The 26,919-nt window shown below is 53.8% G+C and overlaps 9 protein-coding genes across 9 annotated transcripts; 5 read left to right on the plus strand and 4 right to left on the minus strand.

Annotated features, from left to right (window-relative positions):
• Positions 1-24: 24 nt before the first annotated feature.
• Positions 25-3,673, minus strand: SMAC4_06725 (uncharacterized protein). The gene is made up of 4 exons (XM_066090503.1): positions 3,093-3,673; positions 2,763-3,029; positions 759-2,683; positions 25-698 (listed from the first exon to the last, which is right to left on the minus strand). Exons 1-4 carry the CDS (start codon positions 3,252-3,254, stop codon positions 557-559), a joined length of 2,496 nt encoding a protein of 831 aa, XP_065947277.1. The 5' UTR covers positions 3,255-3,673; the 3' UTR covers positions 25-556.
• Positions 3,674-4,531: 858 nt separating this feature from the next.
• SMAC4_06726 (uncharacterized protein) lies at positions 4,532-8,201 on the plus strand. The gene is made up of 2 exons (XM_003344901.2): positions 4,532-5,110; positions 5,184-8,201. Exons 1-2 carry the CDS (start codon positions 4,886-4,888, stop codon positions 6,981-6,983), a joined length of 2,025 nt encoding a protein of 674 aa, XP_003344949.1. The 5' UTR covers positions 4,532-4,885; the 3' UTR covers positions 6,984-8,201.
• A 1,755-nt stretch (positions 8,202-9,956) lies between these two features.
• On the plus strand, positions 9,957-13,097 carry SMAC4_06727 (uncharacterized protein). Its single transcript, XM_003344902.3, has 3 exons — positions 9,957-10,735; positions 10,790-12,586; positions 12,649-13,097. Exons 1-3 carry the CDS (start codon positions 10,500-10,502, stop codon positions 12,902-12,904), a joined length of 2,289 nt encoding a protein of 762 aa, XP_003344950.2. The 5' UTR covers positions 9,957-10,499; the 3' UTR covers positions 12,905-13,097.
• Positions 13,098-14,303: 1,206 nt separating this feature from the next.
• SMAC4_06728 (uncharacterized protein) lies at positions 14,304-19,267 on the minus strand. Its single transcript, XM_066090504.1, has 3 exons — positions 18,363-19,267; positions 14,772-18,297; positions 14,304-14,706 (listed from the first exon to the last, which is right to left on the minus strand). Exons 1-3 carry the CDS (start codon positions 18,566-18,568, stop codon positions 14,662-14,664), a joined length of 3,777 nt encoding a protein of 1,258 aa, XP_065947278.1. The 5' UTR covers positions 18,569-19,267; the 3' UTR covers positions 14,304-14,661.
• A 175-nt stretch (positions 19,268-19,442) lies between these two features.
• SMAC4_06729 (uncharacterized protein) lies at positions 19,443-20,394 on the plus strand. The gene is made up of 2 exons (XM_003344904.2): positions 19,443-20,082; positions 20,157-20,394. The coding sequence occupies exons 1-2, from the start codon at positions 19,483-19,485 to the stop codon at positions 20,271-20,273; spliced, it is 717 nt and encodes a 238-aa protein (XP_003344952.2). The 5' UTR covers positions 19,443-19,482; the 3' UTR covers positions 20,274-20,394.
• Positions 20,395-20,424: 30 nt separating this feature from the next.
• SMAC4_06730 (uncharacterized protein) lies at positions 20,425-21,544 on the minus strand. The gene is made up of 4 exons (XM_003344905.2): positions 21,311-21,544; positions 21,188-21,203; positions 20,948-21,013; positions 20,425-20,864 (listed from the first exon to the last, which is right to left on the minus strand). Exons 1-4 carry the CDS (start codon positions 21,374-21,376, stop codon positions 20,716-20,718), a joined length of 297 nt encoding a protein of 98 aa, XP_003344953.1. The 5' UTR covers positions 21,377-21,544; the 3' UTR covers positions 20,425-20,715.
• A 1,017-nt stretch (positions 21,545-22,561) lies between these two features.
• On the plus strand, positions 22,562-23,212 carry SMAC4_06731 (uncharacterized protein; the record flags this gene model as incomplete). The annotated part of the gene is made up of 3 exons (XM_003344906.3): positions 22,562-22,783; positions 22,952-23,015; positions 23,091-23,212. 3 exons carry the CDS (start codon positions 22,562-22,564, stop codon positions 23,120-23,122), a joined length of 318 nt encoding a protein of 105 aa, XP_003344954.2. The 3' UTR covers positions 23,123-23,212.
• A 392-nt stretch (positions 23,213-23,604) lies between these two features.
• SMAC4_06732 (uncharacterized protein) lies at positions 23,605-24,910 on the minus strand (the record flags this gene model as incomplete). The annotated part of the gene is made up of 1 exon (XM_003344907.2): positions 23,605-24,910. Exon 1 carries the CDS (start codon positions 24,601-24,603, stop codon positions 23,605-23,607), a length of 999 nt encoding a protein of 332 aa, XP_003344955.1. The 5' UTR covers positions 24,604-24,910.
• Positions 24,911-25,085: 175 nt separating this feature from the next.
• On the plus strand, positions 25,086-26,749 carry SMAC4_06733 (40S ribosomal protein eS10; the record flags this gene model as incomplete). The annotated part of the gene is made up of 4 exons (XM_003344908.2): positions 25,086-25,256; positions 25,418-25,455; positions 25,762-26,121; positions 26,196-26,749. 4 exons carry the CDS (start codon positions 25,086-25,088, stop codon positions 26,248-26,250), a joined length of 624 nt encoding a protein of 207 aa, XP_003344956.2. The 3' UTR covers positions 26,251-26,749.
• Positions 26,750-26,919: the final 170 nt, after the last annotated feature.

The raw sequence follows: 26,919 nt of genomic DNA on the forward strand, positions 1-26,919 counted from the left end.
TATGGATGAGCATGTTCGCACGCCTGACAATCCCTCCTCATTTATATGACTCCTGAAAGCAAAGAGAAATACAACATCCTACACCATGCACCATGGACTTACTCAGTCTAATGCTGAACACATTGCTATGCAGTACGCCCTGATTCCGTATCATTTCCCGCCATTCCAGTACAAATACGCTCCCTATGCTCCTCTCCTTTAGCAAGAAATACAAAACCTCCGCCCGATACTTGAATGACCCATGCTCTTGAGCTTGTTTTTAGACACCAGAAAATGCAAGTTTCCATCTATATACAGTAACCATAACGCCCTGGTCATGCATCCTTTAACAACATGCCTCCGGTCCGGTCCTCCGATATCTACAGAGTGCCTGAACGGTATGTATGAGAAGGTTTGCCACCCAGCTGTGGCTTCAAACGATGAGAAAGGGCTTGCTAACAGATTCGCACGCAGGGTCCGCTTCTAGGAAGATCAACTATAGGGCTGGTTGGCCCAACATGAGATCCCTTCGTAGGTCATAATGTTGCCATATTGTACGACACCGCGACCGCTTCTTCTAGTGATGCGGCGGGTACGTAGAAACTGGCGCGTATATGGGTGTCCGCAGTGGCGCATGCGTAGCTTGAGGTTGTCCGTGGTACCGATAGTCGTGATCCAAAGGAATGTACGTAGCAACAGGTTGAAAATGTCCGTCAGTTCTGCGAAGCCCTCGATTAGTACATGTCGAAAACAGAAGCGTGTTACGAAGGGAAACATACTCAATACCAAGGACTCTCTCCTGTCGCTTCACGCTACCACTTGGATATCCATCGGCATGGCGTTTGATGCCTGATACAACCTCTTCAGAGCGATGGTCAACGGATTGCTGATATCTTCCGACCACGCGCTCGGTTCGCGGGTAAGTCGTGTGACCTGACTGGGAGTCGTAGATCCGCTCGCCCTCACGATAGACATATCCATAGTCTTGGGGGCGTGAAGGGGTCGACGGAGAGTCGTACAACTCCGCATCTACCGGGACTGGCTGGGAGCCGTGACGTTTTGGAAACTTGTTGGACACCCTTACGATCTCCGCAAAGTCTCCCAGTTGATCCTCAACATACTGGCCGTTTCTAGAGTCAGAACGCCACCTGTCACGGTCCCCAACATAGATAGCGCCCGATTGGTTGACGTCTTCGTGTTCTCTTCTAGGCGGTGGTGGAGGGCGTGCATCTTGAGGGTAGCGCGCCGGTACTACGCTCTCATGCCTCACTGGTCCGGGAGAATCATGGATCACAATCGGACGAGCCTCCGATCTAGGATAAGCGTTGTCCTCTCTGATCCATGACTGGGTATCCGCTCTGGCCGGTTGTCCGTAATCAAGGCGACGGGCATCGTCACGGTATGAGGGCATGTCATGGGGGTTACCAGTGCCCGCAACTGGAGCATAGGCCCGAGCCATACCACGCGGTTGCGAGCTAACCACGATATAAGACTCGGGGCGTGCAGCGGGCGCCGTGGCGGTTCGGATGCCTTCACTTCGTGGCGGAAGCGTGATGAACTCTTCCCGAGTATTCAGTGTGTAATGCACCTGCCTACTGGGCATATCGTTATGAGCCTCCCGTGGCGACCTGTAATCCTGGCTAGGAAACTCGGACGGGAACTTTGCAACATCAGGGGATCTTTCTTCAACAGACGGCACGAGATAGTCCCTGAGGTCTTCGCCGTGATGTCTTACCCGTTCGACAACAGCGCCCGCATGAGAAGCAGCTTGAGGCCCAACTATAGGTCTGGAGCTGTTTCTAAGTGGCAGGCGTTGAACAGGCCAATCCTGTCCACGGTAAAGATTGGGGTCACCCACTCGTGGTGCTGATTCATCAAAAGTAGGCCGCTGCACACTGCTGTAAGGCGGCCCTGATTGTTGAGAAACATTTTCGTAAACATATCGCGCCGGTTGTAATGGTTCCCTGGTGTAGTATATACCTTGATCTGTGGGGCGGATATTCTCATGGCCAGAAGGCTGCCAAGGTTGAGGTACCCGATCAACTGACCTGTCGATGCCATCTGTGGCGGTAGGACTGGGCACATGCTCAACATTTCCAAGTCGCTGACGCTCGATTGCCTGGCTCCAGGCCTGGTCAACGGCTCGGTACCTGTTGAAGCCACGTTCGGCTCTCTTTGCAGCCAGTCTCTCCTTGCGGGCTTCCTTCTTGGCCTTCTTCCTCTTGGTTGCCCTTCGCGAAATTGCTGGGCCTGATTGAACATGACTGGGCTGGGTGAGATCGACAGCTGGGGGAGATGGTTTCGGGGCTGAGGTAGGCAGCGTGGATCGGACCGGCGCAGTCTGCTTATCTGGCGAAACCTCTTCCACTGAAGAGGCGTCAGAAGATTGATCTTCGTCATCATCGTCATCGTCGTCCTCGTCTTCATCTTCGCTTTCCGAGTCCGAAATGACGACAACTTCGGCCAGGATTTCGTCAAGCTGGTCACGACCCGTCTCCTCATCCCCTCGCCACTTGACCAGATAGTCGAGACAGAGACCCTCAACCGCTTTCCTAGCATTGACATAGCTTGTTTCTCTGAGCAGCTTGTCATATCTCGTGTGGTTGTGTCTGATGTGAGCAAGAACAGCAAGCTGAACACGACGTGAAAGCGTAACATGAGCAGCAAGACCGACCGGCGGATCCTTTTTATCTTTTAGTCGTGTCTAGAGCAGAAAAGGTTAGAATGTGAATCCACTCAAAGAATTGGTGGCGACGGTTTATCAACATGGATGGTGCGCCTACCTTGTTGAACGAGTGTTCAAGTATCATTTGACGGTCAGTGTTTGGTATACGCGGAAACAGATCCCTTATAGCGGCGTCAGCTTGCTTGTTGATGTCTTCTTGTTTTTCTGGGATAGGCTCCGGTTGACCAGCGCCTGTGTCAGGTGTAGGCAGTTCTGAGTCTTGTCCCAGCTGTTGGCGTGCTTGGTCGACAATGGATTCTCGAACATGAATACCAACACGGTTCAAATGGCGACTAAGCTCCTTCGAAAACTGGCCGTTAGAAGACTGTAAAGGGTAGTGTCAGATTCCGGTCAGGTTAGAGGTCGGATGGCTGAGCTTGTGACAAACCGTAACGATAAAGATCATAGCCCCATGCTCTCGGGAAAGCTCTTTACAGGCAGAAGTCAAGGTGGGATTGCCAATGGGCACAAACTCGAAGCCCGGCGGAGGCTCCCGACTCTCGGTGAACTGTTGCTTGTTAGCCAACGCATTACTCTCACAAACGCACATATGCCAGCGCCTATTTAGCGTATAGATGTCTAATTCCGGTCAGTCATTACCTCGATCTCCAACTTCTTCTTCTTGTCCTTGTTCTCAATGAACTCGAACCAGGACTTGTGTTTGGAGGAACACTGTGGTCGGTCAGGCTTGGCTTTCAGGCCAGCGGGGAGCGGCGCAGTCCAATCCATGATATTGCCCTTGCGATCCCTCTGATGCCGTGCTTTGGCATGATCTCCCCTCGCCGCAAGATGGCCAGTGGTTCTCTTCTCTCTACCCATATTGGTCGATAATAGCCTACAACCTCAGCATGGAGAGCGCAACAGTCAGTAGCCTTTTTGGTTCACGCCACGCTTATACCTTTGGTGCGGGGCAATCAAGACAAGCAGCGCGGGGTTATCCTTCAAAGGGTCCTCGTGATAAGCTTGAGGCAAAGAAAGCAGACGAAGACTGAATCCGAGGCCGGGCGGGCTGTCGCGATAGCTTTCGCTCTGCTCAGTTGTGGACGGTGTCGCCTTCGAACAAGCGAAGCAAGATCAATACTTGCGCAGATGATGAGAAGAAAAACTGAAACGAAAACAGGCGCGGGAACTAGGAGGAGAAAAGAACGTCGACTCCTTCTTCAGCTAGATGAAGAGAGGCAAGCCGCGACAGATGATCGGCGCGGTACAAGAATTGCGAGGATATGCGATGCCACGGGATGCGAAAGCAATGAGATCTCTCGTCAGTTTCTGATACCACCCGGTCTTAGTTTTGTCCTTTTGCGCTTCGCAGAAAGCTGAGAATCTCAAGAACTGTTCAAGTCCAGAGCGGTGGAGGAGGAGCAGAAGGGGCTACAGCGGCAACTGAATGAACGAACAGGCACAAGTCGAAACGTGCGCAAGTGTTCAAGAGGTTGGATCTGAAGTTGTCGTGCAGAAAGGCCGCTGTTAAGTCAGATGAAGGCAGTTGTCAAGTTCGGCTGCTTTTCCAACTGATGTGGGTGTTTGAGGACGACGGATGAGTGATGGAATGGAAAGCGAAGCAGGAACAAGAATTAAGACAACCTGCACAGAAAACAGAGCTCAGTTCGGGCTGGCGGCCCACATGACTGCGATGACGGGAGGCGGAATGAGTGGAGCCTGACACTGCCCGTCCAGCCCAATGTTGCACCTTTGCTCGCTTGACTGAACTGAGAATGCCGGTTTCACGTGCGCCACAATGTCCTCTGGCGCCACACATTGTAGTGTACGACGTGACCTTATCGCAACTTCCATCATTCTACTTGCAACCATCACGGCAACTGGACTGTGACTGCAGTGCTGCCTGGACGCGGGGGAGCGACTCACAAAGGTTGTACCTTCCCATTTGAGCAACACTAAAGCAGCCAAGTATTTTGGATGACTCCCACAACAGTGACTCGGACACATCTCAGCTCACTCTTCGGCAAGAACGATAGACTGAAGTTGAAGACGGGAATTGGACGACGTTAACACTTGTCGGGTGTCGTGATAAAACACTATAACTATCGCCGCCTCGCACTGTTGTAGTTTTACTTCGGCCAAAGCGAGTATCGTGCACAAGTCGCCATCTCCTGGTCCTTGCTAGTATCGTTGTTCTGAACACTTTTCACACCATCACTGAATCTTTGAGCTTTCCTCAAAATGCCAGCCGATCTTGGACTTGACGCGGGATTCATTCCTGCCTTGCACAAGCCATCTGCGCTTTTGCCCATCGCCAAACATCGTGAGGCTCTGCTGTACACGGTCGAAACCCATCCTGTCACCATCGTTGTTGGTCAGACCGGTTCTGGAAAAAGTACGCAAATCCCCCAGTTCCTTGAGAAAGCAGGATGGTGTGCTGATGGGAAGGTCATTGCAATCACTCAGGTACGTAGAAACCATGCTCTCGATACATCCAAAAAAATACAAGCAAGGCATGGTTAAGCTAACGTTTCTACAGCCTCGCCGTGTCGCTGCAACCACGGTTGCCATTAGAGTCGCCGAAGAATATGGCTGTGAACTTGGAAAGGAAGTCGGCTTCTCCATCCGCTTCGAGGATGTCACATCTGAAGCAACCCGCATCAAGTTCCTCACTGACGGTCTTCTGATTAGAGAGGCGCTCGTTGACCCCTTGCTTTCTCGCTACTCCGTCATCATGATCGATGAAGCCCATGAACGATCCATCAGCTCCGACATCTTGCTTGGCTTGCTCAAGAAGATTCGCAAGAAGCGCCCCGAACTGAGGATCATTATCAGCAGTGCAACTCTGCAAGCCGAGGAATTTCTCAGGTTCTTCTCTGATAGCACTGACGAGGCCAAGTCCGCTGACAATGTCAAGTCTGACGAGAAGCAGGATGCCCCAGTCGGCGCCATCATTAGCCTGGAAGGTCGAACATACCCCATTGATATCCTCTACACCGAGAAGCCCGTCGAGGACTATCTTGAGAAGGCCATCTCGACTGTCTTCGACATCCACGCCAACGAACCCAAGGGCGACATTCTCGTTTTCTTGACCGGCAGGGACGAGATCGAAAAGGCCGTCGAAGCTGTCTCCGAGCGCTCGGCCCAGTTGCCCGCAGGATCCGAAGCCATCTTGCCTTTGCCACTTTATGCTGGCCTCCCGACTGAGAAGCAGATGTACGTGTTTGACCAAACTCCCGACAATTTCAGAAAGGTCATATTTTCGACCAACATCGCCGAAGCCTCCGTGACCATTGATGGCATCGTCTATGTCATCGATTCCGGCTTTGTCAAACTGCGGGCATACAACCCCCAGACCGGCATAGAAACACTGACTGCAACACCCGTTTCCAAAGCCTCTGCCGCACAGCGCGCTGGGCGAGCGGGCAGAACGAAAGCTGGAAAATGTTTCCGTCTCTATACTGAGGAAGCGTACCAGGCCCTCCCTGATGCCAACCCTCCCGAGATCCAACGCTCAAATTTGGCGCCTTTCGTTCTTCAGCTCAAGGCACTCGGCATTGACAATGTCTTGCGCTTTGATTTCCTCACTCCACCCCCTGCTGAGCTCATGACGCGTGCTTTGGAGCTGCTGTACTCTCTGGGTGCTTTGGATGATTACGCCAAACTCACCAAGCCGCTGGGTCTGAGGATGGCTGAGCTGGCCGTTGAACCAATGATGGCCAAGACCCTCCTTTCCGCCCCTTCTTTCGGTTGCCTTGGCGAGATGTTGACAATTGCAGCCATGACCAGCCTGGGCGGTTCCATCTGGGTCCAGCCCGACGGCGGAAAGGAAGAAGCAGAGAGTGCCAGGCGCAAGTTTGCTGCTGATGAAGGTGACCACCTCACGCATTTGAACGTCTACCAGGCATTCGTTACCAAGGGACGCAAGGAGGCCCGGTTTTGTCATGACAACCTCATCAACTTCAAGGCTATGACGCGTACCATGAGTATCCGCGCGCAGCTGAGAAGGTGGCTTGAACGCTTTGGGATCACCGAGGATGGCTCGTCAGTCGCTCAGGCAGGAGCTGGAGTTAACAAGGCGGAGCAGATCCAACGATGCCTGACAACGGGTTACTTTGCCCATGCTGCACGTATGCAGCCGGACGGATCCTTCCGAAACGTGTCAGGCACGGCGGTGCTGCACGCCCATCCCAGCTCGCTCATGTTCAACCGTAAGGCTGACTGGGTCATCTTCCACGAGATCATGGAGTCCGGGGAGAAGACGTTTATCAGGGACATCACCAAGATCGAGAAGAACTGGCTGGTCGAATATGCGCCTGCCTTTTACAGTACGATGTGAAGGGCAATCAAATCATCCCGATGACTGTGCCTGCCCACGTGAGCGGCGGTCTCAATTCTGCACGGAGAGCAGTAACCCTATGTCGGAACAGGTCGTGTTTTCCAGGTTTGAGTTTCGGATGTTTGATTGAATAGATGGTTTCAGGTGTACAAAATCTCAATATCATCACATGCCCTTGACATTGCCTCCCAGTACGACGTACCGCCAAGCCTGTCTGAAAGAAGGCCCTTTCGGACATTCGATAAACGTGTTTGTGCGACCACAGGGCATCCAGTCAAGATCTCCGAAAGCTGTCCTACACTACAATGACGCAAACGATATGGCATACGATACGCTGTGAAACAATATCCACGTCGAGCTATTGTAGTGTAGTGTATGGATGACTTCCTTGGCTTTTCTCCGCTCGAGCTATTTGCAGATCGTTCTTGTCCTCATGCCCCGGCGGAGTTTGTGTACACTATGGAGCAGAGAGGAGACAACTTTGATTTCGTCTCCGCAAGGGGGGGCCCGAGATGGTGGAACAAAACCTGGAAGTGTGTGGGGGAAGAGAGAGAGGCCATTCCCGGAACTTCCTTGCAGGATCTCGGTCAGAAACACACAACAAAGGCAGGGTCGGAAGCATGCGTAGGTCCTTGGATCAAGTCAAAGGGAAATGTCAATCTTCATGGGAAATAACTCGATCAATTACTAGGCAGACTCGGGTCAGCTGGGTATCTATAGATCTTCAACGCTGCATGTAGAACGCAAAGTATCTCAGCTGCTAGGTACTATGGTTGAAGGACGATCGGCAGATGCAATGAATTCCTTTTATTTTCCATTCGGCACAGCACAGCACATGCCAGGGCAAATGGTGAATTATGATCCAGTGTATGTTGAAATGGTCTGGAAGCTTGAAGCTTAAAGCCAAGATTCCGACGGCACTCCTTGTGAATCTCCGATTTCGTTCTTCTTCAACCAGCGTTCGAAGCGCAGCGTTTCATTCTTATGTATCATGATCGGGTCGGGACTGTCTATCCGATCCGTTTGTTGTGGCCTTCCTTTCTCGTTCGTTTCCGTCGGTCATCCTCGTCGCCTAAGGTACGTTTGACGGGCTAGAGAGCCTTGGCGGGAGAAGCCGATGAAAAGGACTCGAGCAGCTGGTTCGGTTGGCGTCCATTCTCCCAATGCTGTGCCTCCCTCCCTCCGTCCCTCGTCCCCCGTCCCCCGTCCCCCGTCCCCCGTCCCCCCGTTCTCGCCGTCCCCTGAAATTGGAGAGTTGCTGACACGGCCATCATCTCGGCAAAGCTATGTCCCACTTGGTTGCATTTTATTACCAGACGAGCACTAAGACACGGTACTTCTCGTCCACAGCATTGAGATAGGGCGTAAAGAGGTATCAGGTCTTAGCCAGTCGCCGCGTAGCACTGTGTCCTGGCGAGATTTAGCGCCATCTCAACGAGAGGAGCCCAGAGGAGCCAATGCAATGGGTGGATGGAGGAGAAGCTTCAAGGAGGTTTGTTCCTGCATATCAGACCAGGGGTTCTCCAACGAAGCTTCTTTCTCTCTCTGTCAGCGGAACGTCCCCTTCGCGCTCTTTTTTTTGAAACCGCCTTCGACCCTGATTGGCGAGTCGGGCGAGCTGTACCTGGAAAAATGGGGCGGTGTGTTGCAGCACCTGGCCCGCGCCGGAGCAGCAAATGCATTTTGTACCGAAGTATCCACCGTTCCCACACCTTGCGCAAACCCGACGAATAGGGATGGCTTTAGAGTGGGTGCTAATGATCATAGCCGGCCACTCAGAGCTCAGCGACAAGACTGAAAGGGATTGTGATCCCAGTCGACATCGTGCGAATCCCGTGCACTGACCAGCTCCTGAACCAGGGGGCATGGAAAAGACACAATGGGCCGTCCCACGACGGCGAGCCTCCCCGTTGGTGGACGAGGCACGGAATCAGAGAGCATGTGTCGGTTGGCAAGCCAGTGGGCAATCAGTTGACGGTTGGGCGCAACCCCCCGTTCGCAGTTCTTGTGAGGACACGACGAGACGGCAAACCCCCCCGCCCCTCCCCCTTTGATTGAAGGTGAGATTAGCAATTTCTATTCGTCGAGCCAGGCCACACCAGCCCAGGAAATGCAGGTCCAAAAATGGACAATTGGTGTGAACAATCGCGCAGCCGCTGACGGGAGGATCGTGGGCGGCCGTGGATGAGGTGAGGCCATCGTCCAAGTAGGAGTTTTTAGTCAACATTCGAATTGCTTGATCAAAAAGGTCAGCTGTCCCCCCAAACAGACAGATCGATTCAGACATTGGCGAGAGTCTCGACGAAGCGAAGATGCTCCTGTGTTCCTTCCTATGGTAGACTAAGGTTAAAGATGGTTTTTATGCTCGCTCCCTTTCAATCCGTGTCGTCCCTTCTCTCTTTCCACATGTGCCGCCCCCTGCACGGCGCAATCAAGCCTGCAGCGAGTGCTAGGAGGTGCGCTGCTGCAAGTGCACTGGTGGTGCATACCTACACAGTAGGTACCCTGGTGGAATATCCAGCAGGATACATAGGTACTGGTACTCCCTTGGCTTCCAGGCCGGGCCTAAGGTGGAGGAGAGCGATCCACAGGGGCCCAGTCCCTGGTCGGGCTGCTGGGTCTGCTGGGCTTGAGAGTCTCCGCTTCCTTCTTCCTTCTCCTTTCACTCCCGCGTGTGGGCGAATTGGCGTGCAACAAGGAAGCGTGCCTTCCACTGCCACAGCACTCCCTTGTTCAACGCTGCCGCTCTGTGTGAGTGCCGCACCGTCCCGGATTCTCGTGGCCTTCACCTTCCCTTCCATTTCCCTTTTCCCTCCTTTCCTCCAGCCGCTCTCTTTCTCCTCCTCTTCCTCCACCCACGCCACACGCTCTCTCCGCGGTGAAGACGTCTTCAGGTTTCCCAACTATCTACGGTCTTTCGACGCGTGGATATTACACACTCTTTTTTTTCCAAAAGTCGTCTGTTTCAGCTTCGGGACACCTTCCCTGCCGCAGGGCGTGCCATTCTTTACCACCCACAACCATCACACAACTCCAGCTTGATCAGACGAACTACCGATCGTCCGAAATCATTTCGACACTCTTTTTGCGATTCCAATATTCTAGGCCTGACCTTGAATAGTCCACTCCTTTTTTTGCGAAGCCCTCGCCAACAACAACACCAACAACACCAACATCACCACATAATACCACGACACAGCTCGCCTCTTCGCTGTAGCCTCGATCTTCATCCGTCGCCTGTATATCCTCGTTCTTTTTGGAACCGTTCTTGGCTATACTCGATCTCAACTCGCCATCTTCTGCCTCTGGAAAGACAGCCATCGCCAACCCGCAATAACTTGCTGAACCTGCATAATTATCTCCGTGGTATAGATGTTATGACAATACTCTATCGCTTGCGTTAAAGAGTCGACATCACGAAACCTTTCAAGTCGGCATCAGACTTTGCGACGGCATTATTAGTCCGGTTATTTCAGCGTTGGATTTCATCAAGGACAGGTATCACGATCGGTGAAAATGGAGGGAGATGTTGGAAGGCTTCATTACGGCTTGGGACGCCGAGTCCCAGTCGTCAGACGTCACGGCAGCATGGGAATAGGTTCGGCAACGTTGGGCTCCCGGGTCCCCACGCCCGTTCTCATTGCCCGTGCTGCTACCTCTTCCTCGGAAAAGGACTGCGTCGCAAACCCGAATCTTTGCGAAAAGCCTGTGGGCGGTTCGTCGTTGACCATCCCTATTGTGCTGGGTATCTGGTGAGTCTACCGAAATATGGCCAAGCTGATGCAAATCGACTCACAACATTCTAGTATCCCGCTTGTAGCCGCTTTCAGTGTCTTCTTCTACCTCCATCGGAGAAACGTGAAGAGGTTGGCGGCCGAGGAGGCCCATGACCCCCATAAATCCCTGGATTTTGGTTTGGACGAACACATGGGAGGCGGCAGACCTAAACGCAAGAGCTTCCTGAAGGGAGCCGAAAAGGAAGGTGGCGGTGGGTCGCGATTCAACCGCCAGCAGATGTCGATGGACATGAATCTGTCCAGCCCTTATCTTCTGCCGCCCGATACCCATGGTTCCCAGTCCTCACTCAACTCTTTGGCCCGCACCCTCAACCCGCAAGATGATCCTTTCCGCCCGGTAACCCAGTACACTGCCAGCGATGCTGCCTCGGTTCGTTCCATGCCCAGGGGAACTGACAGGGCCAGTCCTTCTCCAGGCCCCCGTGGACCTCCTCCTCGTCAAAGTTCTATGCCCAGATCTCCTGAGCCCACTCACGCCAGGCTTGGTAATGGACCAAACGGACCGCTTTCTCCTCGTGGAAGCAGACCCCCTAGAATCTCTGTTCAAGATCCCTCTTCAAATGCCACATCAGACAACGAAACAAGCGACTCGGAGAAGACTCTAACTGGCTCGCCCCGTGAGCCTCCTGCTACCGCCCAGAAGGACGGCCTCAAGCCTCTCGCTTCTCCTCAGCCGGTTAGCCCCTCGGATTCTGCTGTCGACGTGGGCTCAAAGAAGGCCTCCACGGGCCTTGGACTCGCTAATATCCCTGAGCCTATGCAGGCCTCTATTCACGATGCTTCTTCGCCCTCATCCAGCCCTGCCAGCACTCCTCGCGAGCCTACTCACTCTTCGTCGGCTGCTCCGACCATCCAGAAGCCTCAAGAGTACTTTGATCTCCCCAAGATGCCCGAAGAGCAGGATGATGATGAATTGGACCGCCGAGGACGTAACATGCAGAGAAAGTCTCAGTTTTACGAACAGCAGGATGGTGCTCAGGATGGTCCTGGCCTAGGTGTACCTCAAAACGGTGAGAACCGTCGCTTGTCTGTCGGGTTCCGTCCTCTGCCGCCTGATGATATTATGGAGTCCGAGGATCCCGAGTACCGCGCCAACCGTATCAGATCTTTCTACAAGGAGTACTTCGAGGACAAGCCTGGTGACGCGCCTCCTGTGCCGGCGCTACCCAAGAACATCGGCCAGATGCAAGGAAAGGGACCTCAACAGCAGCAGCAACGTCAACCACCGCACATCCAGGATTACGATGATATGGCCGCACCCTATTTCGACCCCAAGGCGAATGCCTTCGTCATGCCTTACGCTCAACCCGTGGCTCGCCGTGCCATGACTCCTCCCCCATCAGGCCAAAGATTCCCTGGCCCTCGCGGACCTGGTCACGCTCAAACTGGCAGCATGAGGGGTATGCCTCCTGGCATCGGTGGTCCTCCCCGCCCGGGTTCTTCCGTTTCCAACCAGATGGGCCCTCCCAGGAGACCCGGATCTGCCGCCTCCGGCTATGGACGTCCTCGCGCCGGTTCAGCATTTGCTGGTAGCAACGCCGGTAGCCGTGCGGGTAGCAGAGCTGGCGGACCCCGCAAGCCCATGCCTCCCCCGTCAGACCTGCCTACTGTTCCCGCACCATCCATGTTGAAGGATGAGTTCTCAATCTTTAACGCGGCGGATTTTGCGCCGCCAGAGACCTTCAAGGATCGTGCTCGTGGCCGTTCGCAAAGTCCGGCTGGTGAGCGCCGCCCGTACCAGATGAAGGTCCCCGTGCACTCGCCATTGGCGAATGCCTTTGAGGAGCTTCCCACTCTTCCCAGCCCGTAAGTTGATCCTGAATAGTCTTGATCTCTTGGTAACTAGTCACTTACTGACCAATGAATAGTCACGTTCTCCGCAAGTCAAGCACATTCACCGGTCTTGACTTCGCTCCTCCACCCAAGCTTGGCGGCGGCCACGCCGACAACAACAGCGACGCCGGTTCGATCCATAGCAACCGCAGTGGTGCCCTGTCCAATGTCCACCTCAATGCTATTCGCGGTGGCGCGGGACGAGTAGACCATCTACCTGCGGATGCGCAGGTATTCACGGCAGATGCTGTTGCCGACAAGCTAAAGCCGTCGTGGGGTCTGCGTGATTAAGCAGCGGATGGGATGCAAACTTTTAATTGATAATGACGAAAGCCTTTCTTCTTTATATATCCATATTATTGATTCATCATCCCCACTTCCCTCTCTTGGACATGTCATGCTCTCTCGAACCATGTATCTGCTTGGTTAAATGGTCATTTTGTAGGGTATGAGGACAATTGCGAAATGAAAGCATTAAAGCTTTTTTTTGGTTTTTGATTCTTGGTTCTGACCTCTTACTTCATCTTACCAAAAGGACGAAACAAATGCCAGGGACGGAGAGATTGATTACACGGCCACTTGGCTGGTCACTACCTCGATTTACCTACCCTCACATGTTTATTCCCATTTGGACTCTTCCTTCCCAAGTGGGAAGCGACAATTTATGTTTGGATATATGAGAGGGCTAGGAATAGGGAAAGTTCCGATGATAAGGTACTTGGCGGCCACAAGGTCCAGCTGGGATCACGAAATCTTTACATATATATACATTTTCATCATGCGCATTTACAGAGAGAACGAGCGGATGAAGACGATATGGAGAAGACGATATGGAGAAGACGATATGGAGAAGACGATATGGAGAAGACGATATGGAGAAGACGATATGGAGAAGACGATATGGAGAAGACGGGAGAAGACGGAGAGGATGACAAAATGGTCACACCACGGAGACAAATCATCATCATCATCATCATCATCATCATCATCATCATCATCATCATCATCACTGGCATTTATTTGTGTATTGTGTATTGTGTATTGTATGTATAGAACGGGCAATGGCGCGGCGCGTATGTAGGTGGGGTTTATAACTAAAGGCGGGATTGGGGAGTATCAGAGATTATGGTACCTTACCTTACCTTAACTGTTCAAACAAACAGAAAGTTCAATTTTGTTTGCTTTTTATTTGGCTTTACTTTGGCAGAGATAGAGAGGTGCCCTTTTCGCTCTTACTATACATTTACATTCGTCGTCTTCTTCTTCAAGTCTTGTGCAAGTCATGCTCGAGCCTTCAAGCCTCAAGTGTTCAAATCTTCAAGTGATGGGTGAATGGTTGGTTGGTTGGTTGGGTGGCTTGTTGTTGGAAAGAGAATTAGCATGTTTTAAGTTGTTTTAAGTTGTACCTCAGAATTTGAAACAAAATGATGTGTATATACCTATTGTGTGTCGGGATGGGATTTTTTATTTCAAGGATGAATTTGAACCAAAAAATTCAAGGCGTAAATAACTCGACATATCGGAGGTTGATCTAATCTGATTTGGCTACTGTCTCTGGTTAACTCTGAGAGGATGTAAAGCACGAACTTACTACTTACTACCATACCTACTTCCAGATCACGGAGCGGGATTCAGAGATCGCCAAAAAGCCAGTCAACTGCTTAGGGACGACGTTTCACCATCTTTCACATCTCCTCATAAAACGATCTATGTGCATTTTTTATTTTTATATTTTATATCACGACGCTAAAATGGGCTACCCTCACCTTCCCCCCACCGTTCGTTTCTCACCTGCGATAATGATGAACGAACAGTGACACCGCTTGAGCATACATACCGCGGTAAGCACACCCGTTGACTATTCACAGCTTACCCACCCTCTGCTCTTTCCGCCGCCCCCGCTTCCACTCTTCATAAAAATACTCATCAGCCCAATCTTCTGCAGGACCAGGCTCAGGCTCAGGCTCAGGAGGAAAAATAGTTTTATACTGATCGGCTAAATCTTTATAACTAGAACTAAACGACTCGGTCCGAGACTCATAAACTTTCTAAGGAGTGGCCTTGCTCATGCTAATCAGACGCTTGACGCCGACCTGAAAAAAAAAACGACAGTTAGTATTTGTTACTTGTTACTTAAGAGAATAGTGGGAGCACTTACCATCCAGTTGCCACACTCCTCCGTCTTCTCCTTGGAAATCTCCACCTGGATCTTGGATGCAATGTCATAGTTCTTCTCAGCCAAAGCGCCGGCCAACTGAGCGAGCTGATCAATGGTCTCGGTCTTGATGAGCTCCTCGTTGTTCAAGTGATCGAAGAGGATGTTAAGACGCTTTTGAGTGTCCTTGACCTGGGGAGCGAAGGAGGCAGGGGCCTTGGAGGCCACGCGCTGCATGTCCCTGCTCAGGATCTCGACGAGCTCCTTGGCGTGCTCGGGAATGTTGGAGCGGTCACCGGGAGGGTATCTGGCCTTGGGAGGGGCAGCTGTAGGAGGGGCATGCTGCTGGGGAGGACCACCCGCAGAGGGAGGAGGACCGCCACCGGGGGGTCTAGACGCCGGGGGAGGTGCAGAGAAGCCAGCCCGGGGTGGTGGTGGGGCGGCATATTGCTGAGACGCTGATGGAGGGGCAGGAGTGTATGCGCCAGACGCCGGAGGAGGAGCTATTCCAGGACCGGATGGTGGTCCCTGGGTGTACTGCTGCGTGGCAGGAGCAGGGGCGTACCGGTTGGTTGGGGGCGCGGTGGCGGAGGGAGGAGGGTTGTAAGGAGAAGCAGTCCTGGGGGCAGGCGGGGCTCCGTATGTGGGCTGTAGACCGGCAGCAGGTGGTGGGGGAGCATAGGGGTTGGTAGCGTTGCTTGAAACCGAAGAAGGTCTGGGAGGGCCGGTTGGTGGCGCGCCGACATTTCTCGGAGGCGCAGAACCCTTCGGGGGCGGCGGCGGCGTAGGCGCACCTTGCTGGAAGGGACCACCAGTTGGTGGCGGAGACGCAATGCCAGGTTGGCCGGGGAAAGGCGAGGTCATGGGGGCGACACTCGGCGTGTTCCTACGAGGAGGAGCCTTGGTCACCATAGGCACGTCATTCCAGACACCGTCTCTCTTGAGCTGAACCGGAGGCCCGGTGGACTTGGGCGGACCACCAAGTGGGCTAGGCTGACCAAAGTTCTGAGCGGGAACGCCATATCCAGTGACGGGAGTAGGAGCATAGTTTTGAGTGGGTGGTGTGTATCCGGACGGGGCATAGCCCTGGTTCTGGGGAGCTCCGTATGTAGACGAAGGGGCTCCGTATGTAGAGGGGGCTCCGTACTGAGGAGTGGTGGCAGGAGCAGGAGCGATAGGAGGAGCGTAAGGGTTACCGGACGTAGCGCTTACCGGCGCCGGTGCTGGCGGGGCGTAAGGGTTCAGAGGGCTGGGGTTGACCGGAGCGGGGACTAGGCTGGGCTGTTGATACCCGACAGGAGCGGCGGTACGGGAGGTGGTGCGAGCAGCGGGGGTGGCTTGACGAGCGGCAGCCTGAGTACCGGCCTTCTGGGTAGCAAGCCTGACACGGTTGCGCGCCGTCTCAGCGGGAGGATAGCTGGTGGGCAGAAGATCGAGATACTTCTGGGCGACCGACAGCTGGCCATGAGCAGCCGCAATGTCAGCATACTCTAGGTACTTGTCGTACAAAGCAGCCAGCTTCCACCCCTCAGTAAGAGACTTCTCGCTATCGTTGAACTTGGTCACATGGCGAAAGATGGACACCTTCTCGATGAACTGCTGAAGAGACTTGGCATGGACCGAGAAGGTGGAGTCACCGGTCTCCTCCTTCAAGGCAGCCTGTTCGGTCTCCTGGAGCTCGTCCACCCAGATACCGACAACCTTCTCCAGCTTGGAGCCGATCAGGTAGCAGAAAGAGGCGTCCTTCCTGTTACCAGACTCGAAGATGCGGTCACCCAGGGCCTCGCAGAGGTCCGGGAACTCGGAAGGATCAGCATAGGTGCAAAGGGTGACCAGAGTCTCCTTCCAGTCAGCAAGATCCGCATTGTAAGCAATATCCCACAAGTTCTTGGCCACAACAGAGCTGATGAGGCGCAGATAGCTGGGGCTGCCTCTCTTCTGTTGAAGATAAGCAGTCTGAACCTTCTCCACAAGCTCCTTGCTGCCGCAGTTGGCGATCAGGAAGGCATCCGACCACCGTTCCTCCTTCAAGCAGATCTCCACCGCCTTCTCAAACTTGCCCAAGATCAAAGCCTTGGTGATCTGATCCTCCAGATGAGTGTTGCCTACGCTCAGAAGGTTGAAGGGGTTGTCAGTCTTGGCTCCCTTGGTGGCGGCGATATCGGACAGGAAATCTTCGCCATCGTCGCCGTCTCCCCACATGCTTACAACACGCCTATGCTTCTTGCCCTCTCCGCCGTTAGGCTTGAGAGTCGCAGAATCCTCCTGCTTAGGCTCAGGAGACTTGGGCGTCTCAGCATCCTTGGCCTCCTCAACCGGCTCGTCCTTGGTGAAACCAAGACGCTCAATGATCTTGGTTCGTCCATCAGACTCACTGAGGGTCTGCATAACCTGCCACTCGGCCTTCTCCTCGTCAGTCTTGGCGTTTTCAATGTGCTCTTCGCAAATGCTCGCAATGTCACCGCTTTGAATGGCTTGCTCGAACTTCTCGGTCGCGGAGCCAATGTCGGAGTCGATGGAGAAAGAAGAGATCTGCAACTTGGAAGACCTCTTCTGGCCAGGAGCTGTCTCTGCCTTGTTAAAGAAAACAAGCTTGCCGCCGAAGCCGAAGGAAACACCGACGGGGCGTTCAATCCAGGCGGGTGCCCGGGGCAGAGAGAAGGAAGCCGCCTGCGGCTGGGATGCAGCCTTTGAGAAGAAGTCATCGTCAGAAAGGTTGTTCTGAGCCGCGGGAGCCGCCGAGGGGTTCGTGTTCTGAAGGGTCTGGATAGCAATCTTGCCGTCGAAGGATGCTGTGGCCGACAAGTTCGGGTTGTGGGGGTTGAAGCGGGTGTAGAAAGTCCAGTTGGTAGCCTCAGGGAACTCGCCATAACGCTCTCCAGTCTGAGGGTTCCAGATAAGGGTCCTGTTGTCCTTGCCACAAGAAAGAAGCAACCCTGAATCCTGCTGGCACCACGAGAGCGACAGAACACCCTGATCGTGGCCCTGGAGAGTCTTCTCTGGCGCCTGGGAGTTACGAAGGTTCCAGAGCAAGATGACGGGAGCGGTATCGTCGGATGTACCCGTCAAGAGCTTAGTCGAGTTCTCTGGGTCCCAAGCGATGGCGCTGACAGCCTTGCGATGGTTGTTCAAAGTAAGAGAAGCCTTCTTGGTCTTGAGATCCCATACAGTCACAAAGCCTCCTGCACCACCAGTGGCCAGGATGTTGGCGACCTTGGGGTTCCAGGCCAAGCAGTCGATATCGTGGGCGGCAGCGGCGCCGAGGCGGAAGGGAGCCGAGGTGTCGTTAACATCCCAGACGAACAGCTCACCCTTGGCGCCAGCAGTCGCGAGCACCTGGGGTCTCAGAGGGTTGAACTGTAGGGCCTTGATGGGACCCGTGTGCTTGGTGGTGCGCGAGATGAGGGCGTCCTCACCGGCGATCAGCTTCTCGGCGTCCCAGAGATCCAATGAGCCGTTTTCCATGGCACCGGCAATAATACCCCGAGGATGTTCGTCACTGGGCTGGCCCCATGCGATGTCGTAGAACCTACATGCATAGTGTCTTGTTAGTGCGCCAGAAGGGATACCATGTTTAGGAACTCGCAGGCATACCTGGATTCTGCGGCAATGCTAACTAAGGGCTGGAGCTCCACGCCCTGTTCCTGACTGTTCAAGTTGAGATCCCATAGCTCCAGCTTGGTCTCGTCTGAGAAGTCGGCATCGACGGCGCCTGACCGGGTACCCGTTACGAGAAGGGGGTTTGCGCCGGGCGACCAGGCGAAGGCCGCAGTCCGGGGGATCTCTCTCAACCGGACCATGTTGTTTATATTCTTGTATGTGAACGTCGGCCGCGGGGGTAGTGATACGGCTACACGGGTGGTTTGAATTCGGTGGGCGGAAGAGGGGGAAGTCAGGGGAAGCTGAAGCTGGCTGGCCGGCTTGTCGAAGAGTGGGTGGGAGTGCGGGTGGCGTTGATTAATTAAGGTTTTGGGGGGTGGATGGGTGGTATTAGAGCTCTAAGTCGTCAAATCGTGCAATTGGACATGAAAAGAAGAAGCAAGACAAGGACAACGAAAGCCCCTCCGCGGTCGAGGCTGTCTGTAGTCGGTTGTCGTGTCGGTCTGTCGGGAACTGTAGTAAGGTAGTATGAATGGAATCGGAGTCGCGAGAGATGTTGCCGTGTCCAGGTGTTAGAGGGCAGTAAGCTGAAGTGGAATTGCGGGTGCACCGCATCCCGTCTGAGGTGTCCATTGTTGCCAGATTGCGGATAACGACTGCTGTCTGTCCCGCCCCCGGCCCCTGACGTTGGCACCACTGGACTTTCCATTGCTGGCTTCAAGGCCGATGCAACCACAGCTCAGGGGCAACGGCAACAGAGAGCCCGGACCACATCTCGTTAAACCCTAACCCTCCTTTATCTCAGTACACGCAACTGCTACCTCTTTCCCTCTTCCCATGCTGTCGTGATCTGTGTATGAACCTGTCTTCGGTGAAAAATCCAAATGACTATGTATGGCGATTCAAACGACCATCGCCATTCTCATATGTGCTTCCTAGAGCTCCCAAAGTCAACTGGGCGAACCCCTATTGGATGACGTACAAATCGCTTGGTGCATGAACTTCCAGGATGGCCCAAGCTTCCCCGGTGTCACGATGGTGGGGTCGCGACTTTTCGAACTTCAGCCTTTCTCCATGTCTCACTTGCTAGTTCTCAACGACGTCCAACACCTGAATGACACTTCTCCTCTGTAATCTCCAACGACATTCATTACTTATAAAAGGGGTTGACGAACCAAGAGCAAACGCTCATTCACCGAAACGAACGATATTTCCTATATACGGCAGTCATTTCAGCCTCGCCAGGACACACCAACGCATCTTAGACCTTCAATACCCGGCTGAAAGTACACAACAAGCCACGGGCACTTCACCAAAAGCCGTCCTCGTCTCACTCCAGAGACTCTATTTTCTTTTTCGAAACTTACACCACCAACCTTCAAAACCACCAACCATGACAGACACCACGCGCTGGAAAGCCACCGTCCACGTCCGCGGCCTCGCACCCGCCGTGACGACTGCTACCCTCCACGACGCCTTCATTCCCTTTGGCGAGATCTCTGATATCTCGCTACCCAAGAACGAGAAGCCCGACTCGACGGATCCGCACAGGGGGTTTGCCTATGTCGAGTATGAGGACGAGGAGGACGCCAAGGAGGCCATTGACAACATGGATCAGTCCGAGTTGTTTGGCAGAGTGATCAGGGTTTCGGCGGCCAAGATACCCAAGAGCGCGAAAGAAGGGTTGGGGTCTAGGACTGCTGTTTGGGAGCAGGTGAGTTTGTTTCTTCGGTGGTTACTCGAGAAGAAAGATGAGGCATGGACTTGTGCTAATGGGTTGGCCTATAGGAAGGATGGCTGGCTGAGAATGCCGTCAGTGAGGAGGACCGTCTGGCTGCTACCGCACCTGATGACCCTATGCAAGGCCTCGAGGGACTGGATGTTGCTGGACCGAGGCCGCAATAAGTGCCGGTCATTGCTCGGTCCGTCTTCAGCGAACGGACTCTCCTCGATGAGGCTCAGGGAGAGAAGCGAGTCTCCGTGTTGATACCCGGAAAGAAAAGCATTGCATGGCTACGGCGTTGAATGGCATCATTGGGACCTGGATTTTATCTTATTTTGGACAGTTTGTATCACGTTCTGTTGTTTCTCTTACCACTAGACATCAATTCGACAATGTCACTTATACACCACAGACCGCTCGAGAGCCCTCGCTCAAGACGAAAAACTAACAGCCATCACCCTCCCAAGCAACCCACACTCAACTCTTTTTGTAGGATTAACCGTGTTGATTCCTGGTCATCATGTACAATGCTACGCAAAAAAAAGGAGGCCGCCTTTCTCGAGAACGCCTTCCTCAATCCCTTATCGAACATACGCCCCCTGCCAACGCTTCTCGGTAAAGCGTTTAGTGCTTCTCCTCGTCGCCGTGAGCGGCGTGGGCAGCGTGGGCATCGGCAGCGCGGTTCTGACGCTTAAGACGGATGGTCTTGTCGACGTAAAGGTGGCGGGTGATGGAGTAGAAGGCAGCGCAGACGGCGAAACCGACGACGACACCTAATCATTCAAGCAGTTCCCCTCCTTATCAGCACTCGGCCCAGGATGGCGTGCGAAAGTATAATAATCTGGTGCAAGCTTACCGAGAGGCCACAACTCAGCGGGGACGCTCTTCGCGCGCATGCGGAGGCGCTGGGTGACGGTGTGGGCTGTAACGTTGATGATGTCGTCAGTCGCGGATAGCTCTCCCCCCTCGCGCAATTATTTTGAAACCCTCCTCCAACTCCATCGCCAATTGGGCAAAAGCTCTTGAAGCTCCGAACAAGGTGTAATAGGTTTTGTCGTCGTGGGCTTATGCAATTGTTGGTGTTTCGTTCACGTACCGGCCTGCTCCTCCTTCTGCAACACCAGAAAACAACCCTCGGTTAGCAACTCTGACGCAATGGCACCTGCTCCCCCGAGCTTTCGGAAAAGACGCGGACTCAGGACCGGGGGATAGCTCTTACGGGAATGGGGCGCATCATGCGGGGGGTCTGGCGGAAAGCCTGACGGGCGACACGGGAGGCGAACATCTTGCCGGTGTTTCGTGGAGTGGAGATTTGTCTTGGAGGATTGGTGTTGCGCTACCGCGGTGGACGAGGAGAAGCTTTTGCGAGCAAGGCAAGGTTGAGGTTGGCAATTGAACTTCGGCTCTTTCTTTGCACTTCAAATCAGATGCGGGAGTTCGAGCGTTGAGCTTCGGCTGCACGGACACCATCCGGGGGTTCCACCTGCTGTTAGGTGAGGTCAGCCCACCACAGCTGGCGTCCAGCTGTCCCGGATTGGGTCCCGTCGAGGTAGGAAGCATCATCGAGTGCCGTCACCATTTGGGGGCTGCCAAGCCGTTGCATGACTCTCAGCTGTTGTGAGCCGCGTCGAGTGCTGAGGACGACTGGAGGTGCGGAAATTGGTGCCTCAGGCTTCAGAGTCGCGGGTCGTCGCTGCAGTGGACGAAGCTTTGGCTTTCAGAAGGTGCATTGCCTGGCACTGCCTGGACGGAGAAGGAGGACAGTGCACTGACTGCAATTCGTCAGAGCTACCAAAAGCTAGCACCCGTGCTGTGGAATCGATCCACTCGGCTCACCTCGCCTCATCATCGACACAAAGGTCAGAATCTCTCAGCACAGCTCCTCCACGTCCCCGTCAACACCCGCACCTGGTCCAATTCCACAAGCCATTGAGCTTCCACCTCTCAACACCAAACTCCCAGACACCACCACAACCCCCCGCGACCACCACCGCAAACCAACCGCCAAGATGTCCGACGAGGATCGCGTTACCAAGCCCTTCAAGTTCGTCACTGGTATGTACAGCTATAGTCCCTGAGAGAATTGGTCCTCTGCTCCCCAAAGCAAAGATCTAAATTCCCTCGGCAAAAATCATGCCGTGACCTCATTGCGCCGGACCGGAATTGACTGCTAACGAAACACACGTCGCAGCTGGTATGCAATAACCTTCACCTCTGCCCTTTTCACACAAACACAATTAGCTCTCCGCCGAATCTGCCGAAACCGGTAACAAGCTTCAGAAGCTACACTCCTGCGATCGCCGAAATCCCCGATGTACCCCCGTTGGAGATAGAGCTCAAAGCTCGTTCGGCACGGGGGAGAGGAAGAGGAGTGCAATGTGGAGACACCCGAAACATTCGAGCTTTGCGCGGCGCGGGGCAAGCATCACACCTTCTCCATGCCGGCAGCAGCTAGCTTTGCTTTTTGCGGATGCGGATTCACGAGCGAGCAGAGCCGTCAAACCACAACCACCGCCAAAAGAGAAACCGCCAAAAAAGCCTGTGTTCTGACGTATTGCGTGTTTTTCACAAACAATTAGGTGTCGACGCCCGTTTCCCCAACGTCAACCAGACCAAGCACTGCTGGCAAAACTACGTCGATTACCACAAGTGCATTCTCGCCAAGGGCGAGGACTTCGCTCCCTGCCGCCAGGTTAGCCGCACCACTTTCACCAGTTCCACCAGCCGTTGTTTTCCCGGATGAGAGAAAGAGGAGGGAAAACTATGGAGGCCGGGTGGGAATGCAACGCTCGACCGACTATGACAAAACTATGGGATGAAAGGAAATTCGAATGCTGACTGAAAACTCGCCGTTGATTAGTTCTGGCTCGCCTACCGCTCTCTCTGCCCCAGCGGCTGGTACCAGAGATGGGACGAGCAGCGTGGTACGTAACGGGGAATCCTCTTCCATTGCTCAAAGGGGGCCAACTGAGACATTGTTTACTGACATCTTCTCACAGAGGCTGGCAACTTCCCCGTCAAGCTGGAGTAAATATACCCCTGAAATGCTTGTAGGACGTGATAGGAAGAGCCGGATGGATGATGGCCACGGTCGACCACGTATCAGGGCTCACTTTACCTTACATCGAACCTTGTTGTATTAGAAAGCTCTTGGTAGTACGGGGAAATGCACATAAAGAGCACCTTGGGGTTGACGAAACGAAGGTTTCTCATTAATTTCATGCTAAAGTGATATATTGGAATAGACCGTGAATAGAAACAGAGCTTCCTTTGCTGAACCGAATCTGGTATTCCGCTAGGCTCTGGATAATAAGTCCTAGCATGTGGTATCATGAAACCCCTTTAACCCCTATTCACTATCTCAAAGTGAAACAATCCAAACAAACCGAACACCGAAAAACGCCGTGTATGAGTAGTCTTCCAGATGCAATTGACTGAGTCGGGCTCATCCGTCCCATCCTGACTTACACTACTGAGTCCTCATGACCCCATGACTCCACCGTCGTGGCTCTCTCACTCATCATCAGAGCTCATAAACTCATCATCGTCATCAAAGCCAGCAAAGGTCTTGACCTGCGCCTTCGGCTGGGCCGTCTCCTTTTCCTTGCCTTTCAACGTCTCCTTGACCACTGTCACCTTCGGTTCGGGCTCCGGTTCCGATGGCGGCGTGGCGGCCCCATCCCGCTCACCCTCAACCTCCTTCTCATCTTCACTCATCGCCTCACCACCTGAAGACGACCCACTCCCACTCCCCGAGCCACCCTCCCCAGGATTCGCCGCATTCGCCGCAGCCGCCGTAGCAGCCAACATGGACAAATTATCCGTATAAGCCCCGTTCTTCAGTGCCGTCATGACCGCCTCCCTCGTCCTCTCATCCAGCTCCTCCTTATCCTCCACCCACTTGCCATCCAACATGAATCCCCCACCTCCACCTCCCGCTTTCCCGTTCCGGATCTCCTCCTGCCGTTTTTCGGTTTGCTCCACAATCTGCTGCCACCGCTTCCTCCGCTTCTCCTTCTCCTTCTTCTCCATGTCCGGCTTGATGGCCAGGTAATCAGCCAATGCCTTGGCTTCCGTGATGGTCCGCAACCTACGGCCGTCTAGGTTGCGCGAGGACCCGTTATCTTCACCCTGGAGCCCGTTCTTCTTGCGCTTGGAGGACATGCGCCCGCCTTGGGCGCGGAGCTGGGAGCCGAAACCGCCTTTGCCGCCGCAGAGCGGGAGGGAGAGGCGGAGGGGAAGGAATTCGACATTGTTGCTGTTGGGTAGAAGAGATGAGAGGGGCTGGGTGGAAGATGAGGGGAGCTGCTTGTTGGAGTTGGTGGTGAGAAGGAAGCGGAAGGAAGAGGCGGCTGCGGCTGTTTCAGATAGAGAGCCGGGCAGGCGGGTGAGGAGCCGGTCGCGAAGCTCGGTGATGGTTGTTGTGGCGGGGAGGGCGAAGGTTAGGGTCGGTGGAAGGCCGGTGCCGGCTATGCTGGTTATGAGGACGTTGATCATATTGGTGGGATCCATTGTGATGATATTGACAAAAGTGTCGGCAGGTTCTTCTTCCGTAGGCAATTGTTTTGGGGTTGATGCACTGGTTTGGATGTTTGATGCTGATCCACGGCGTGGTGTTGATGATGATGGATGGCAGATAAGCAGCCTCCCTGCTGTGGAGCGTGAATGCGCTTATCGAAGTCTTGGTCGTCGATGACGCTGAACGATCGTTATCCGTGAAATGTTAAAGCGCCACGACAGAAAATTTGATCGGAATGGCTCGTAGGATGGCTGATGGATGGTTCGCGATTGGATTCGCTTGGTTGCATTGAAAAGAGGGCCGTTTTGGAGATGAACTTTGCCTCTGCGATGTCAGTTTGGAGAACCTTCATGGTCGCTGACACATGGGTCAAGCCACACGGTCCAGCCTTATCTGCGGACATCACCTGGGCGGTGAGGCGCCAAGACTTTGACAAATGTGGCTTGTGCTGCCCCGCTAGTTTCGCAACCCTACTATGGCATTGGAATTTCGGCACGCAGCCCACAAATCACTTAGATCTCGAATTTTGAGCTCTCGACTCCCGCAACGCCGACACTTTCCCCGGACCAACACCACCAATTGTGTCGACACCGGTCATCTCGTCAAAATGCTTATTCCCAAGGCTGACCGCAAGGCGATCCATGAGGTATGCGAAATCGATTTTTCTTGACGGCCATACATCGAAAAAACACAAGGAAGGAGGGTGGACAATTGTCAGAGATGGGAAACGAGGGCGTGCAAATGATTGCTGGGGGCCGTCAAGTTGAAAGTTGAAGCCAGAACGTTATGCTGACCATTTTAATGTAGTACCTCTTCCGTGAGGGCGTCATGGTCGCTGAGAAGAAGTAGGTTTCCACCCGAAATCCAAGTCAAAAGATATACACACATCCAGTCTTGCACCGTCCGAATCGCACGCAAATTTCCGAAGGGGAGGGGGGAGTTTTCGTCGCCGTCCGCCATTTCTGCTGTCGAACGACCATGCACACGACGAAACGTATTACACACGAGTTTCAGCCCGTTATCGCGACATCGACCCAAATCCACGCAGACACAGAAAAAGACAGACGCCAGCACGAACTCGCCCTCTATCCGCCGTGAACACCCGCCAGCGCGAAACGAATAACACATGCTAATTCGTAACACTCGTTTAGCTATGAGTCGACCCACGAGACCGGTATCCGCAACCTCTTTGTCATCAAGGCTTGCCAGTCTTTGACTTCCCGCGGCTACGTCAAGACCCAGTTCTCGTGGCAGTACTACTACTACACCCTCACCCCCGAGGGTCTCGACTACCTCCGCGAGTGGCTCCACCTCCCCGCTGAGATCGTCCCCGCCACCCACATCAAGTCGCAGCGTTCTCACGCTCCCCCCCGCGGCATGCTCGGTGGTGAGGAGCGCCGCGAGCGCCCCTTCGGTGGCCGTGGCCGTGGTGACCGTGAGGGCGGTTACCGCCGCCGTGAGGCTGGCGAGGGCAAGGAGGGTGGTGCCCCCGGCGAGTTCGCTCCCCAGTTGTAAGTTGCCCTCGGCCTCTGTTTGGGCCGTCAAGGTTCTTTTTTTCGGGTAACTAACATTTGTGTCCCAACAGCCGTGGTGGTTTCGGTCGTGGCCGCGCCGGCCGTGGTGAGGCCCCTCCTTCGTAAATGTCGGAAGGCGGAATAATCTCTCTCAATCTTGGGTTGCCTGAACCACAGGCATAAAACAGCATGGGCACGACATGTACTCTTAAGTCTTCACGAGAAAGAGTGAAAGGGTCGACCAGCAATTGCACACCTACTCGCCGGGAACCGTGAGTGGTTTGTGAGGAGTTTGGTGGATAGAGATCATTCGGAAAACTTCTGCATTCAGGGTCATCATTTGCGGTCAATCGATTTCACTCGCGGCGTTCATTTTCGTGATTCTATACCTCCATCAAGAACAGCTTTCTGCACGTCTTACTCTGGCCGAGTGCGTTTATGACGTGATGACTTCGGAAAGGGGAAAGCCGGACGTTGCATGGAATGAAGGTTCGGGGAAAAACTACCAAGAGGCATAGAGTTTGGCTCCCTAGGACAGAAACGGCCTTCAGATAGCCAATTCCATGTTGCTGGTGTCGTAGGACAGGTACTCAGGCATTCACAAACGGTTCCCTTTTCACATGAACATGAAGTGACATTGTGGTGATCTTTCTCCAACGCAGGTAAAAGACCAGGATCGTCTTGCGGAATGAAACTCCAACGTACCCATATTCACCAGCCTCACCTGTGTCATTTGTTTACACCATGACTGATTACCCCTGAGCTCTTGGCCTGCAATCAGGAGAGGGCTCCAGG

Source organism: Sordaria macrospora, chromosome 5 (assembly GCF_033870435.1).
Source record: "Sordaria macrospora chromosome 5, complete sequence".
NCBI classification, from domain to species: domain Eukaryota; kingdom Fungi; phylum Ascomycota; class Sordariomycetes; order Sordariales; family Sordariaceae; genus Sordaria; species Sordaria macrospora.